Raw genomic sequence first — 15363 nt, 5'->3', positions numbered from 1 at the left:
AGTGAAAAGTATTTTAAATAAATAAAACCCACAGCTCCTTAACTTAATATATTAAATTACAAAAAAGAATTAATTGAACTATTTCTTCTTATTCTGTTGGTTTCTGTTCTGGTTGCCTCCGCCGCGGCCGGCGAGGGGAGCTGGTCGTCCGCGGTTACCGAAGGCACCTCGGTTACCGCCGCGACCTGTACGCATGTTCTGACCACCACCTCTGCCTTTCTGGACTTCGCTTCTGCTGCGGGATTTTACCTGAAAATTTGAATAAGGCTTATTTAATATAATATACTCCAGCCATTTTAAACAAGCAAACTAAGTCATATCATTTTAACCAAGTCTCTTGCCCACACCTATACATTGACACATTCTTACTATTCTTTTGATTATGACATAGACATAGATTTTCTGTTATGAGTTTTTTGATAGACCAGAGTTAGGAAGTTGAAGTCGTAGACCTTCCTGCCTCAGACAGGATATAAAGCCCAAAAAGGAATAGAAAGTGTATCTGTATATTGCGCACACCCTTGAACACAATAAACAAAGTCCTGCACTGTTGGTCAGTTTCAATGAAACTAACTCCCATAGCCAGATACTGGCTAGGAGGGCATTGTAATTAAATATTAAGATTCTCTGTATGTCTTACAATAGTTCCAATGCTAAACAGATTATTATGATAGGCATAATTATATTATGAGGATGTTGAGGGCTTAAAAGACAATGATAACTAATTAGGACAAAAACTAGTGGATGATAGTCAATAAGTTGCTTCTATGACAGAAAGAACCGTGTTAACTTAGATTTAAGTACTTAGTTCTTGTATGTAGGCTTTCTGTATTATAAACTATAGAGCTGTTTACATAATGTGTATGTCATGAATCAAAGCCACTTGCAATGAATCTCGGTTCAATCAAAATAAGTAGGTACTATGAGTATAAAGACAATTGATTTGTTTAATAACAATTCTGTGGAAGCTTAAATTTACTTTTCATAATGATGACTGACTTCAGACATCAGGAAACTCGGATTCTGAATCATCCCATATTGCAACATATTACAATCACACAAAAATCCATATTTACGATAGAATTCACACTTTTTATCCATTCAAAGGTAGAGAAAACATTCAGAACCCTTTTGTATTATAAGCTGTTCCTATAAAGCTCCCCAAAAGTAAAATAAAACAAAAAAACCATACCTGAGTTTCTTCTTTCACCATGTCAATAACTTCGTCCGGAATCCTCAAGTACTTTATAGTACTACCTCTAATATAACATTCAGGCATTCTCCAGAACTTATCACCGTCTCTCGACGTACAAATAACTTCTCGAAGGTTGATATTCATCCAGTTATCGCAACTAACGAGATGACCGTTGTATGTTTCGCCATTTTTTAGTTCGACTAACATTGGATGGTTCTGCGCCGTTCGGAGTAATGATAGTGGCAGCATTTTGTCTTTTAAACTTTATTTAATAAGATATTAATGAATAAAGATAGTTTTTCAGTATTTGAGATTTGTTTGTTACTTTGTTATGACAGTTTGAGGTTATGTTTAAGTTCTTTTTAGTTGACACCGCGCCAATTGTAAAAATTGGTCGATATTATACAATTGTAAAGTTTTTATTTGATAAAAAATTGGTAAATAAATATTCGATAATGTAAGTAAGATGAAACGAAAGATATAAAGGTCTGATTTACGTAAAATCTTAATATTTTTTTAAAAGTTTGTGTAAACTGTAGTTGACTTTAAAAAGAACCTAATTTCTTTTTAATTCGATGACAGTATGAAGCTTGTAAGTGTATAAAAGAGAAAGTAAGCAAAAAAATTACAGTAACAACCATTTAAAAAATCATGGATTAATTTAACTTTATAAAATATCAATCTAGCGCAGATTTAAAAGATATTTCAATAGTTAATGTTGTAATAATACAAAATAAATATTTTTCTGTACGATAACTTTTTCTGCGTGTAACGAAACGCAACTGTCACGAATTGTGTTTCAAGTCCCGTAATCTTAAAGTCCGTACTTTAAGCTTAAATAAATTGGTATTGTTCACTCATCTGAAAGCCAATATTCAGTAAAAGAAAGAGACCGCTAGATACGCACTTGTATAAATAAAAATTAAGGTTAGTTCTGGAACGTTGTCTCGCTAAAATCTACTAAAATGACAGTTGACTTTTATTAAATTCAGCTGATTGAAGTTATTACTCGAAATAACTGGAAATTTATTAGAAAACTCGACTGTAAGTATCTTAAAACATTAAATAAACCTTTCTATATTGATTTAAGCCTTTATTACAGTTTACGGGCTAATTAACGTTGGTAAAACATGACTTTTTTTCGGGACATACCGCGTGTTCTAAGACGTATCAATTACGATCTATTTTATCGCTATTTTCACAATATTACGACCTAAATATCATATTTAAACTTCATAATCAACTTCTACAACTTTATATTTAGTATTTAACGTGTATTTAGAGTTCAAATTGTCGTATTTTTATTATAATAAGCCGGTTTGTCGGCATTCATTTTGAAAGACAAAAAAACAATACGATATCCCGTTTGCACTAAGGTGGGCATGATGCGGCTGAAAAAAACGACTATTGTCTTTGCCGTTCTTGGTCCACGTGGATATTGGAACTTTTAATGTATTATATTAACTTTTTTATATAGAAATTAAACCATTTTGGTGGTTTATTTATTTATTTTATTATATGTTTGTTTTTTTCGCCCGTGACGCAGTAGTTAAGGTGTTAAGTGCGTCGACCTGTACATGTGGAGGTGGTAGGTTCGATTCCCACATGGATAATGGATAAAATATTGTTGTGATTTTTAAAAAGTAGTTATTTTATTAACATTTTTTTTATTTATTACATCACACCTGTTATACCCAAAGGTTTAAGGATGAGTTGGCTGAAATACACCAATACTTACTCATTTTTAGAAAATTATTTATAGCCTTTTTTATAATTTAAAATTTGATTAATTTAATTTGCGATATAATACAAATATTAAAACAATGAAGTACAAAAAATACTTTCAATACACACTTTCACCTAGACCACCATGGCCATGTGTACTTTGTGCCTCCCAAGTATTTGTAAAATTAAACCATCTCTTTAATTTTAATTAAATTTTCAGTAGTAACTCAAGATGCCTCAAGCTCGTCGCAAGACTCCCTTCAGTGGGAAAGCAAAGAAACAACAACTACAGACTAAGAAGAACAAAACATCCACATTGTTGATGTCCAGTAAGTTAAATGAATATACCTTAATATTGTCCCACTGCTGGGTTAGGATCTCCTTCTAGAATAAGCCACACAGGTCCTGCAGGCTGAATCCTGACAGTCATATATCAGCTTAGCCTTTTTTCCAAGCTATGTTGGAGTCGGCTTGCAGTCTCACCGGATGCAGCTGAATACCAGTGTTTTACATGGAAAGACTGTCTCTCCTCTGACTTCTCCTAGACCTAGCCCTCCACAAGCCAGTTATCTGGGATATAACACAATACCCTTTGATAAGACTGGTTGTCAGACTTTCAAGCTTCTGACTACTGTTAACGACTGTCAAAGATCTTTGAAAATGACAGCCAGGACCCACAATTGAACGTACCTTTCGAAACACGGAGGAACTCGATGTGTCAGATGATCACCCATCCACAGAACAACCTCGGCAAGCGTTGCTTAACCTCAGAGATCGATCTGGCTGTCGATAACTAAGCCACGGGAGTGAAATTGAAAGTGAAGCTAATAGCTTTGTTTGGTGTAATTTATTCTCGTATAAAACCAGTGTTTGATCATACGCTAGTTTGAAATTTAAAACTACGATTTGTCTGAACCACTCAAATTGGATTTTCGACTCGTTGCTGTCGGGAGTAAGCCTGCTCATCTTAGCAGTTCTTTACACTACTATCCTCACCACAGATTCTGTAAAATAGGCTCTCATTATGCTGATCTTAGAAGTTTTTTATCTTCCTATCCACACCACAGATGTTGTAACACGCTCTCATTATCCTTGTTTTCCACAGCATCAACAGGGACAACAGCATACGATGTTATATCGGTCAACTATCAGCCGTCCCGTGCTAAAGGAGGTCGCGACACAAACAGATACGCGCTCAAGTTCTACAGAGAGACGGATGAAGAACTTAGAATTAAAAAGGAAGATGCACTGTGAGTTAAGACAATTAATATATTAGTTTTATAATATACCAAAAATATATATAACTATAAAGTAATAATATATAGACGTGGCGCAACTACCCCATCTTCCTCTGGCACTTTTATCTGTCGTCAATGTGGTTGCGGTTGCCACTCCCGCATAGGACTTTAGAGCCACGAACGAAAGTGGACTAATTCTACCTGACGCCACCTTGGAATCATGTGCAATAGATGTATACAGGCCAATGATAATGATGATGATGATGATGACTAGGTGAAAATTGCAGTTTCGCACGAAAAAAGACTGGAAAAGCAACAATGAGGACTTTAAAAATTGGCTATCGTAAAATCGATTTACGGGTATTTTTATGCTTTTTCATTTGATTCGATTTATGAGGTAAAATAACCTTTGCTTGATTCCTGGTCTCCAGCTGTCAATCACTACATAGTATAAAACAAAGTCGCCCATTTTGTCTGTAGTCCCTTCGTATGCATAAAACTTTAAAACTACGCAACGGATTTTGATGCGGTTTTCACTAATAGAAAGAGTATTTTCTCCGACAGGTTTTCATATATAATTGAAATACATTGAAACTATATTAGCTGAGTTATAGCGATTTATGTCCAAGAAGTCAGAAAAAAAATCTAATTGAAGATTGCATTTGTGCGTGCGCCGCTTATACCGTTGGATACAAGTAAGAACAATGTATAGCAAAAACATTGGTCTTTATTAGTTCTACAAAAAAGTCCGCGATGACATATATCCAGCTTTTTTATTTAAGTCACAAAAACTACTTTTCTGTATTAAAAAAACATTTAATTCGTTGGGTGATGTTTAACTGGTGATATAACCAATAATACATATATCCTTATCAAAATAAGTAAGTTCATCATCACGAGCATTTAATTTAGATTATTTTTGCAGTTTACAGTGTGTTATTTAGACATATAGTTTAGGAGATATCACGATATTAGTATTGCGGCACGGTACGGGTACATAAAAAATAAATAATATTAAAAAGTAGGTACTACGACTTTGATCTATACATATAAGACAAAAAAAAATCTGTACATTACTTAAATATTTTTTCCAAAAACTGATAGGGGGGGCGATCAAAGAAGAGTCACAGAAACCAAAAAACATTTTAATATTTTAAACGCGGTTAAGGGAAAGAGAAGTTATTGTGAATTGAAAATTAGTATCCAATATGTGTTGGTGCGTTGACTGTATTTGTCGAAGTAGCGGGATACACGCAAACGAAGTTGCGCGGGTCAGCTAGTTATTATTATAATCGGTTTAATGCTTTATCCGTGAAAATGTTACTGAAAGACTGGCTATCGGATTTATAATACTAACAGGTTTTTTCATAATAATTAGACAAAATGAAATTTTTAGTTTTAAATGTGGTATTTCTTTCACAGAAAAGAACTAAAACCAGTGCCAGAGAAGGATTTAGAAATAAATCCGTCGGATTACTTTCCATCGGACGTGTCGTTCCCTAAACGACCGCCGTGGGACTTCAACATGACACCCGCGCAGCTAGACGCGCAGGAACAGAGGTATTTCAAGGTGAGACATTTATATTATTACTAGCTGACTCGCGCAACTTCGCTTGCGTCACATAAGAGAGAATGGGCCAAAATGTTCCCCGTTTTTGTAACATTTTTTATTGCTACTCTGCTCCTATTGGTCGTAGCGTAATGATATATAGCCTTCCTCGATAAATGGACTATCTAACACTGAAAGATTTTTTCAAATCGGACCAGTAGTTCCTGAGATTAGCGCGTTCAAACAAACAAACAAACAAACTCTTCAGGTTTATAATATTAGTATAGATTAACCCCTCAAAAAACTAGTTTAACCTTCATAACCCGGTAAAGTAATCTGAAAGAACCTGATAAAATGATCCTAAATAACCCGGGTTGAATCCCTATAACCCGACAGTCATATGCAATACTGTATGTCGTACTTGTTTCGCCATTTATAATATTAAGGTTAGTCCCATAATAAGGGGCGAGATTATTGTCATTTCCCGACACGTTACTAAAATCCTACTAATATTATAAATGCGAAAGTTTGTGAGAATGTATGTATGTATGTATGTATGGATGTCTGTTGCTCTTTCACGCAAATACTACTGAACCGATTACGATGAAATTTGGTATATTATTATGGGTAGTTGAAGACCCAGAACTACAAATACGCTACTTTTTATCCCGGAGTTCCCGAGGGATAGGGATTTACACAGGAAGGGTTTCCCCGCGGACGAAGTCGCGGGCCGTCTCTAGTATATAATATATATAAATAAATTATTAAAATAATCCATTCTTCCTATTACAGAACTACATAGACTCTCTCCAAGCGACCGAACACTGGAAGGACATGTCATACTTCGAGTTGAACTTGGAAACATGGCGGCAACTGTGGCGTGTGCTTGAAATGTGTGACGTGTTACTGCTTGTCGTCGATGTTAGATATGCCGTGAGTATACTATAGTACCTAATTTACCAATAAACTGACCCCTAAACTGTCACCCAAACCACAATTAGCTCCTAAAAATGACCCTTAATTGTCCCTAAAATACCCCTACATAGCTTACTTTGCTGTGTAGAGGTATTTTATCCCAATAACCTATCTGAAAATAGACTCCTAGTTTTCCCCCTACGTACCCCCTATACGACCCCTAAATAACCCTTTAAGCTACCTATACTGACCCTTAGCCGACTCCTACATACTCGCTAACCGACTCTTAAACTGATACATAACAGACTCCTAAAGAACGCCTTTGCCGACCCCTAAACATGTTTTTCTAAGCCCACTGTCTATGTATTTTACAAAGCATAATAAGCCACCCCTTATAAAGGTTCATTCTATACATAGATGTGAGTTTAACAGATACTGCCTCACGTTAAGCACTCACACCCCTATTTGTACTATGATGGGTGACCATAATATATTTCGGGCTGAACTTTAGAAACATGCCGAGACGGTTACCGAGTTGTACAAACATATTTTAATTTATAACCTGAATTAACACATAATACACTAGCTGACCAGCGCAACTTCGCTTGCGTCACATAAGCGAGAACGGGTCATAATTTTTCCCGTTTTTGAAACATTTTTCGTTGCTACTCCGCTCCTAATATTTGTAGCGCAATGTTATATAGCCTATAGCTTGCCTCAATTAACAGGCTATCTAACACCAGCACCAGCAGTTCCTGAGATTAGTGCGTTCAAACAAAGAAATAATAATTAATAATATTAGTATAGATAATTTACATTTACATACACATATGTTTATTGTATGAATAGATTGTAATTTACTTACCTAAAAACTCGTATTCACCTTACCTTTTCCCCACAAATCTTTTCACTCGAACAAAAAAAAACAATCAATTTTAATTCCAGGGCATGATGTTCCCCCCCTCCCTCTACACCTACATAGTGGAAGAGCAGAAGAAGCACATGATACTAGTACTGAACAAGATCGACCTGGTCCCACCGGCCGTGGTCGCCGCGTGGAAGACGTACCTCACCGCCAAGTATCCAGAGTTAAAGGTGTTGTACTTTACTTCGTGTGTTGGGTATAACTTGCGAGGAGCTACTAGTGATAAGGCTGGTGAGTGTTTTTTTGTATGTACTTTTCGGTTACCTGTTCATAAAAATGGGTATTTTTTTATTGAATGGCCGTTTTTAGGTTTTTTATTTCTTTTAAATCTGACTTACTTTTTGTTTTATTCTTAACTTTGTCTACTGATGTCTATTGATGATGTGGTCGTATTTGGTTCGCGGTACTAATAAAGTGATAAATCAAATAATTTATTGGCTCAAATATGGTGTACTGTACATAGATGATTTAATGAAAGCGCGCATATTCTGTCACATATTAACACATATAAAAAAATATTATATTTCTACCGTATCATTTACATTTACCTGTCATTTAGCTGTGAAGGACGTAATGTTTTTATTATTTTAACATTTTAGTAGAACAATGATAAAATCTAACCTTAGTACCCTCGCGCATCAGGACGTCGAGGAAGAACATGCCGCGCGACTATGAACACATTACGCATATTATACAAAAGGGTGTATCTTGTTGGCTGCGTTATTGCGTGGGGGTATTTACAAAAAAAGCGGGAAACGTTGTCAAGAACCAATAAACGTCCAAAACTACCCTTTAAAATAAATGACCGACCCTTTATCAATTATTTTCTATCTACCCTGAGGTCTACAAGTCCGTCGTCGTAAAGGCAAACAGCGCATGTGTGCGGAAGGAGCCACCATGATCCTGGACGCGTGTAAGGACATAGTACAGGGAGACGTGGACCTCTCCTCGTGGGAGAAGAAGATCAAAGACGAGACTAACGTGGAGTTTGATTATGAGGAGGATGCTGAAGTTGGTAAGATTATTTTTTACGGTACCTACTTTTTCATTTCGAACCAGTAGTTCCTGAGACGCCAACCGCGAACCTTGCATCTAAGGCTTTCTAGTTGATAGACTACAGTGTCAAAGTTATTCAAACCTGAACTGTGGATAGTATAAATAATGATCAAGATAACAGTAAAGGAAAACATCACGATGAAACCTTACATGCCTCAGAGTTGTTTAAACAGTTGCTCATAATTGCGCTGCGTTTACCCATCGTGTAAATGATCAGTGTGTTCGCGTAACGCGGTCATTACATAGATGTAGGTGCAGTGTTTGAGCTGAGCGTCTCCGTGATACAAGTCACGCTTGTTGTTTAACATAACAACAGTTCACCACAAACACTTATACTACTTTGACACTAGGTTGACTAACCATACGATGAATAATCACAACTTTTTCCAAAATTATTCTTACTTATCTATTATTTGTTTTTCAGGTGAAACAATCTTAGAAAAAGCAGACACATCTTTCTACACGCACGAGCGGTTTAAATCGGGCGTGCTAACCATCGGTTGTGTGGGACAACCGAACGTGGGCAAGTCATCTCTACTGAACGCATTGATGGGACGGTCCGTGGTCTCCGTGTCTAAGACCCCAGGCCATACTAAACACTTCCAGACCATATTTTTGACACCACAGGTAAGATTAAAAAAATGTGACCCTGAAATAACTCTTACACCACCTCTAAGTGACCCCTAAACAAAACCTAGACGACCCCTATTTTTTCCTACGTGACCCCAAAACAAATCCCAGGTGACCCCAAAACAAACCTTAAATGACCCCAAAACAAATCCTTGATGACCACAAAACAAATCCTAGGTGACCCCCTAAACAAACTAAACGACCCCAAAGTAACCCCTAAAACAACCCCAAAGCGACCCCCAAAACAACTCCAAAGTGACCCCAAAACAACACCAAGGTGACCCCAAAACAATCCCTGAATGACCCCTATCCAAAATACACCTGCTATTTATTGATATCCCATAACATTGTTATGACACTCGGGTCATATAAAATTATCTTGCTTGCTTATGCTATCCTAACTTTAGTCTTATTACAATCTGCGACATTACTCTAAAAACGACCTCCAATAAATTGTCCCTTTCAAATTCACTGTGATTCTCTTTGAAACTATATCTCAATAACATAAAATATACGAGTAAGTAGAGTTTTTATACATTTTCTGCCATTTTTTTCAGATAGAATACCTGACACTTATCCGTAACCCGTGAAACTAGCCTTTAACATTTGTTTTGTTTCTCAGGTACGTCTATGCGATTGTCCCGGCCTAGTCTTCCCTTCTACGGTACCTCGGCCCATACAGATTCTTATGGGGTCATACCCCATAGCGCAGTTACGGGAACCTTACACTACTATCAGGTAAATCTTAAAATAAATTACTGTCCCACTGCTGGGCAAGGATCTCCTCCCGTAATGAGGGAGGGGTTAAGCCTTGAATCCACCAACCCTGGCCAAGTGCGGGTTGGGGACTTTGTATGCCCTCAATATATTTATAAACAAATTTTTAGGCATGCAAGGTTTCCTCACGATGTTTTCCTTCACCGTTGGAGCATGTGATAATTATATCTGTTTCTTTCGGGTTCGAACCTGCGACCACTGCGACTACATGAGACTAACATTGTTAATGGCGAAACGTGGATGTATTTCATACACCTTTACCTACACTTTCGGGTATAACAGTATAAAATTATATCTTTATATTTCAGGTATTTAGCAGAGCGTTTAGATTTGCCTAAGCTATTGCGTATCGATCATCCCGAAGGAGATGATACATGGTCTCCCAGAGATATTTGTGATGGGTGGGCGAAGAAAAAGGGCTATCTCACTGCTAAGGCGGCTAGGTAAGAATATCTTTTAAAATCTGTACTTAACGTTATAAATATCAAAGTACCTATGTCTTTATTTATTTATTTATTTAAAAAGACAACTCCCGCACTAAGAATTACTCTTGCGTCGCGAGAACTTTTACAAATATACAAATAACGGACACAAAGTACAACCAGACTCGAAACAATTATTTGTGGATCGCACAAATTATAATTTTTCCGTGTAGGAATCGAACCCACGACCTCCCGAGGCAATGACGAGCTGGGTGTCGACAATCGTTCTAATAATTTCTCAGACAGTGATAGCCGAGTGGTATAAGTTGACACCTCCCACGCAAGTGGTCGCAGGTTCGAACCCAAGGCAACACACCAATGACTTTTCGAAGTTATGTGTGTATTAGAAATAATTGTCACATGCTCCAACGGTGAAGGAAAACATCGTGAGGAAACCTTGCATACCTAAAAATTTGTTTAATACATTTATTGAGGGCATGCAAAGTCCCCAACCCGCACTTGGCCAGCGTGGTGGACTCAAGGCCTAACCCCTCCCTCATTACGGGAGGAGACCCTTGCCCAGCAGTGGGACAGTAATGGGTTAAATTTATTAAATTTATTTTAATACACACTTGGAAAAGTCATTGGTGTGTTGCCTCGGGTTCGAACTGTCGACCACTTGCGTGAGAAGTACCAACTTATACCAGTCGACTTTATATCACTAGTCTTATTATTTTTTCTGTTATTCATTAGCCGGGTCTAGACTAAGCAAACAGCCTCGCAAGAAAATATCTGTCTCCTTTTTTATTAATCGAAATGAGCGAGACTGAGATATTGCCTCGCAAGGCTGCTCGCTTAATCTGTACCCGGCTATTGAATGCTTTTCTTGTATTTAATACATATTTTTTTATTTCAGGCTAGATACGTACAGAGCAGCTAATAGTCTACTAAGAATGGCACTAGATGGAAAGATATGTCTATGGTTAAGACCCACAGGATTTTTACAAGATAAAGGTAAGTGGAACTATACTACCGACCGCTTAATTAATAATAATTAATTAATAATGACTGCCTCCGTGGCGCAGTGGTTTAGGTCGCCACGCCGATACTACTGCAACGGGAGGTCGTGGGTTGGATTCCCACACGGGACAATTAATTGTGCGATCCACAAATAATTGTTTCGGGTCTGGTTGTGCTTTGTGTCCGTTGTTTGTATGTTTGTAAAAGTCCCCGCGACACAAGAGCAATTGGTCGTAGTTAAGCAGAAAGGACTCAATAAGCACTTTGACTTTTCTCTGGATCTTTTCTTAGGACTCTCCTGAGTGTAAATTTTGACACTCTTGATACTGTGGGTTGAGTCGAGGTAGTAGGAAAAGTAGCTTTCATGTACATTTTAAAAATAGGGATTTCACTACGTCATAGATTTGAACCTCAGGAGAATGATTGCATACCTAACTCCATTGTGGTCAAAGTGTGGATTGAGTCCTTTTTGCTTAACTGCGTCCAATTCTTAGTGCGGAAGTTGTCTTTTTAAATAAGAAATAAATAAGAAAAATAAGAATTAAACCCCGGTTTCTGAGGTACATTTAGCGGTAGTTTATCTATTCTATAGTGTTGAAACTTATACAAAAAAAACTCTAGATAAACTACCGCTAAATGTACTCAGAAACCGGGGGTAATTGTTTTACTTATTAATAATATCGCGCCTGCTATACCTGATGGAGTAGACAGAGGGTTAATTCATGTTTCGCCGAGCGAGCCTATTGTTAGCTCCCGGAATTGTTACCTAACTCTAGGTTACTATTTTGAATATGCCAATAGAAATTGCAATAACTTAAAAACACTATTACTAGTATACACTCAGGAATCGAATCCGAAACCTCGAGAATTGTAGTTCCTTACGTAACTGCTCGAACCAGAGACCGTCAAATTCATACTTATAATATAAATTTCAAAGCCTATCTGTTACACTTTAACTCCTAAACAGCTGAACCGATTTTGACGAAATTTGCCATAGAGATAACGATAATTCAGGAACCCGAAGTGAATATTTTTCGAAGATCATTTTTTTTACCATTTCTTCTTGTTTACAGAAAAATTGGAGTCATCCGAAGATATAAAGTACATAAAGTGGGTACAAGCATTAAGTCCACTGTCGCAGACGGAAGAGCCGAGTTCCTCCGAGTCCGGCTCTCACTCGGATACGGACTCGGATTCGGATACGGATGACGATCACACTACCATCGCTAATACGTTTGCTGCACTCGCTACACAGAACTGAATGTGAACTTTACCGTGTTTAAGATCGCTCTCATAATCATACTAAAATTTGATATCGCTCTCAAATTTGATCACTCTTAACTTTGAGATCGTTCTCAACTTTGAAGCAGCTCTCAATATCACACTTAAGTTTAAGACCGCTCTCAATATCTAACTCAATTTTGAGATTGCACTTGAAAACAGTCTTTAGTTTGAGACTAATCTCAAATATAAAGTAACTCTCAGCCATTATTAATGCGAGAATTACCCCAATATCTAAATTCTACTAAATACATCAAGTGGGCACAAGCATTAAGTCCACTGTCGCAGACGGAAGAGCCGAGTTCCTCTGAGTCCAGCTCTCACTCGGATACGGACTCGGATTCGGATACGGACGACGATCACACCACCATCGCTAATACGTTCGCTGCATTCGCTACTCAAAATTAAAGGAGATTTGATACTAAACTCATGTTTGAGATGGCCTCAAATTGACACCTTTTCTCAAGACAACTCTAAGAGGCATATTTTATTAAAATGCCACCAAAAATACAGTCATACTTAAAACCACTCTGATGTCCAATATTAATTTCAATTATAGAGAAGAGAATTTCAATAAGAGAGAAAAATCTGAATCTAGCTGAATCACAATTACTCTCAAATATAAGTCTCTGTTCTGAGATCGGTCTGAAATCCTGCCCAATGCCTATTGGGCGGCTGCCCCCTAGATCGAAATACGTCTGAAATGGTTATTGAGATCACTCTTAAATCCAAGATCGGTTTCAAATTAGACTTCTAATGTATTTTTAAGTTCTATATTCTCGAAAGTGATCTAAATTATAAAGTCGCTCTTACATCTCGAACTTAAATCTGAGTTCGCTCTCAAGTGAGTGCACTTAAACTATTAAACGTTAATCACTTAGATTTTTGTACCTATGAATGTTATTCCTAAAATGTTATTATCAAAATTGTTAAAAACTTTTATATGACAATAATTAAATTATTTGTATTCTTTTGCTTGATAACTCATAGATAGCCTATCTACTAAATAAAAAAATAAGCCAAGCCCCAACTACATCCCTACTGAATAAGAATCGGCCAGAGAGAAGCTTGAAAGTCTGACAACCAGTCTTACCGAAGGGTATCGTGTTATATCCCAGGTAACTGGGTTGTGGAGGTCAGATAGATAGTCGCTCCAAGTAAAGCCGCTGCATCTGATGAGACTGGAAGCTGGGACCTACAATGTAGCGTGCCTTCCGAAACACGGAGGAACTCGATATGTATAAAATGGTCACCAATCAATAGCAAGCATAGTTTAATCGCAGAGATCGGTCCGCTTGACTGTTTAATTTTTTTTTTTGTTAGCCCTTTATGTGTCCCACTGCTGGGCAAAGGCCTCCCCTCTTTATTAACTTATAACTAATATAAAAAAAATACGTAGCAATTTATTCTTTAAAGTCCAAAAACAATAACTTTGAGTTTTCTGTGTATTAGAAAAACTATCTATTTCTTATTAAAAGTATTTATAAACATAAAAAACTGCAATTGTTTTATGCGAAGGAGGCTTAAACCTTATCATACGTATAAGTACGCGTACGTTGCCTACGTAGGATATGTGAGATAATAATTAACTGTGTCGATTTTAAAATAACACAGAACTAATTTAATTTTAAATGGCAAGCTATTTTATATAACATTCCTAAATCTTTGTGTCATATGTACAGACACTGTGTGTAACAGCACAGCGCCGCTTGTACCGCGCGTGTGTCCGCACACACACCGACTGTCAACTATGTATGCACGTGACAGTGTGTGTCTGTACTGTCATAGTGTCTGACACGCACACGCACTGTACATATGTACAGACACTGTGTGTAACAGCACAGCTCCGCTTGTACCGCGCGTGTGTCCGCACACACACCGACTGTCAACTATGTATGCACGTGACAGTGTGTGTCTGTACTGTCATAGTGTCTGACACGCACACGCACTGTACATATGTACAGACACTGTGTGTAACAGCACAGCTCCGCTTGTACCGCGCGTGTGTCCGCACACACACCGACTGTCAACTATGTATGCACGTGACAGTGTGTGTCTGTACTGTCATAGTGTCTGACACGCACACGCACTGTACATATGTACAGACACTGTGTGTAACAGCACAGCTCCGCTTGTACCGCGCGTGTGTCCGCACACACACCGACTGTCATCTATGTATGCACGTGACAGTGTGTGTCTGTACTGTCATAGTGTCTGACACGCACACGCACTGTACATATGTACAGACACTGTGTGTAACAGCACAGCTCCGCTTGTACCGCGCGTGTGTCCGCACACACACCGACTGTCAACTATGTATGCACGTGACAGTGTGTGTCTGTACTGTCATAGTGTCTGACACGCACACGCACTGTACATATGACATGGGATAATATTACGCTTTTTCAATACTAATATTTAAATTAGATTATTATAATTGTTATACTAATATTTTGTATGTTCAATGATTTCTTAAATAAATTATTTATTTTTAATTTCTTTGTTTTATTTATTTCAAATACAAGAAACTTATGACTGTTACAGTTTGTGAATTTACCGCCAGTTCGGAAGGTAGGGTCAATGAAAAGAGCTTACAACAAACTATAGGACGCTATAACGAAATTCCCATA

At 37.5% G+C, this 15363-nt stretch overlaps 2 protein-coding genes across 2 annotated transcripts; one reads left to right on the top strand and one right to left on the bottom strand.

The window, feature by feature from the left end:
• Positions 1–35: 35 nt before the first annotated feature.
• LOC142985465 (U6 snRNA-associated Sm-like protein LSm4) lies at positions 36–1566 on the bottom strand. Its single transcript, XM_076133660.1, has 2 exons — positions 1193–1566; positions 36–249 (listed from the first exon to the last, which is right to left on the bottom strand). The coding sequence occupies exons 1-2, from the start codon at positions 1442–1444 to the stop codon at positions 79–81; spliced, it is 423 nt and encodes a 140-aa protein (XP_075989775.1). The 5' UTR covers positions 1445–1566; the 3' UTR covers positions 36–78.
• A 545-nt stretch (positions 1567–2111) lies between these two features.
• On the top strand, positions 2112–15228 carry Ns4 (Nucleostemin 4). Its single transcript, XM_076133537.1, has 12 exons — positions 2112–2239; positions 3141–3249; positions 4026–4170; positions 5581–5728; positions 6500–6640; positions 7568–7778; positions 8389–8562; positions 9028–9230; positions 9856–9971; positions 10319–10453; positions 11349–11446; positions 12526–15228. Exons 2-12 carry the CDS (start codon positions 3153–3155, stop codon positions 12711–12713), a joined length of 1656 nt encoding a protein of 551 aa, XP_075989652.1. The 5' UTR covers positions 2112–2239; positions 3141–3152; the 3' UTR covers positions 12714–15228.
• The last annotated feature ends 135 nt before the right edge of the window (positions 15229–15363 follow it).

Source organism: Anticarsia gemmatalis, chromosome 30, assembly GCF_050436995.1.
Source record: "Anticarsia gemmatalis isolate Benzon Research Colony breed Stoneville strain chromosome 30, ilAntGemm2 primary, whole genome shotgun sequence".
Lineage (NCBI taxonomy): Eukaryota > Metazoa > Arthropoda > Insecta > Lepidoptera > Erebidae > Anticarsia > Anticarsia gemmatalis.
This window is presented reverse-complemented; position numbering and strand designations above follow the sequence as displayed.

Excerpts from the sequence above, each read along its gene's own strand:
- Ns4 (XM_076133537.1), top strand. The coding sequence starts at position 3,153 with ATGCCTCAAGCTCGTCGCAAGACTCCCTTCAGTGGGAAAGCAAAGAAA. Across the intron at positions 5,729-6,499 it reads AGGAACAGAGGTATTTCAAG|AACTACATAGACTCTCTCCA; the intron begins GTGAGACATTTA and ends TTCCTATTACAG. Across the intron at positions 8,563-9,027 it reads TGAGGAGGATGCTGAAGTTG|GTGAAACAATCTTAGAAAAA; the intron begins GTAAGATTATTT and ends TTTGTTTTTCAG.
- LOC142985465 (XM_076133660.1), bottom strand. The coding sequence starts at position 1,444 with ATGCTGCCACTATCATTACTCCGAACGGCGCAGAACCATCCAATGTTA. Across the intron at positions 250-1,192 it reads TGGTGAAAGAAGAAACTCAG|GTAAAATCCCGCAGCAGAAG; the intron begins GTATGGTTTTTT and ends TCAAATTTTCAG.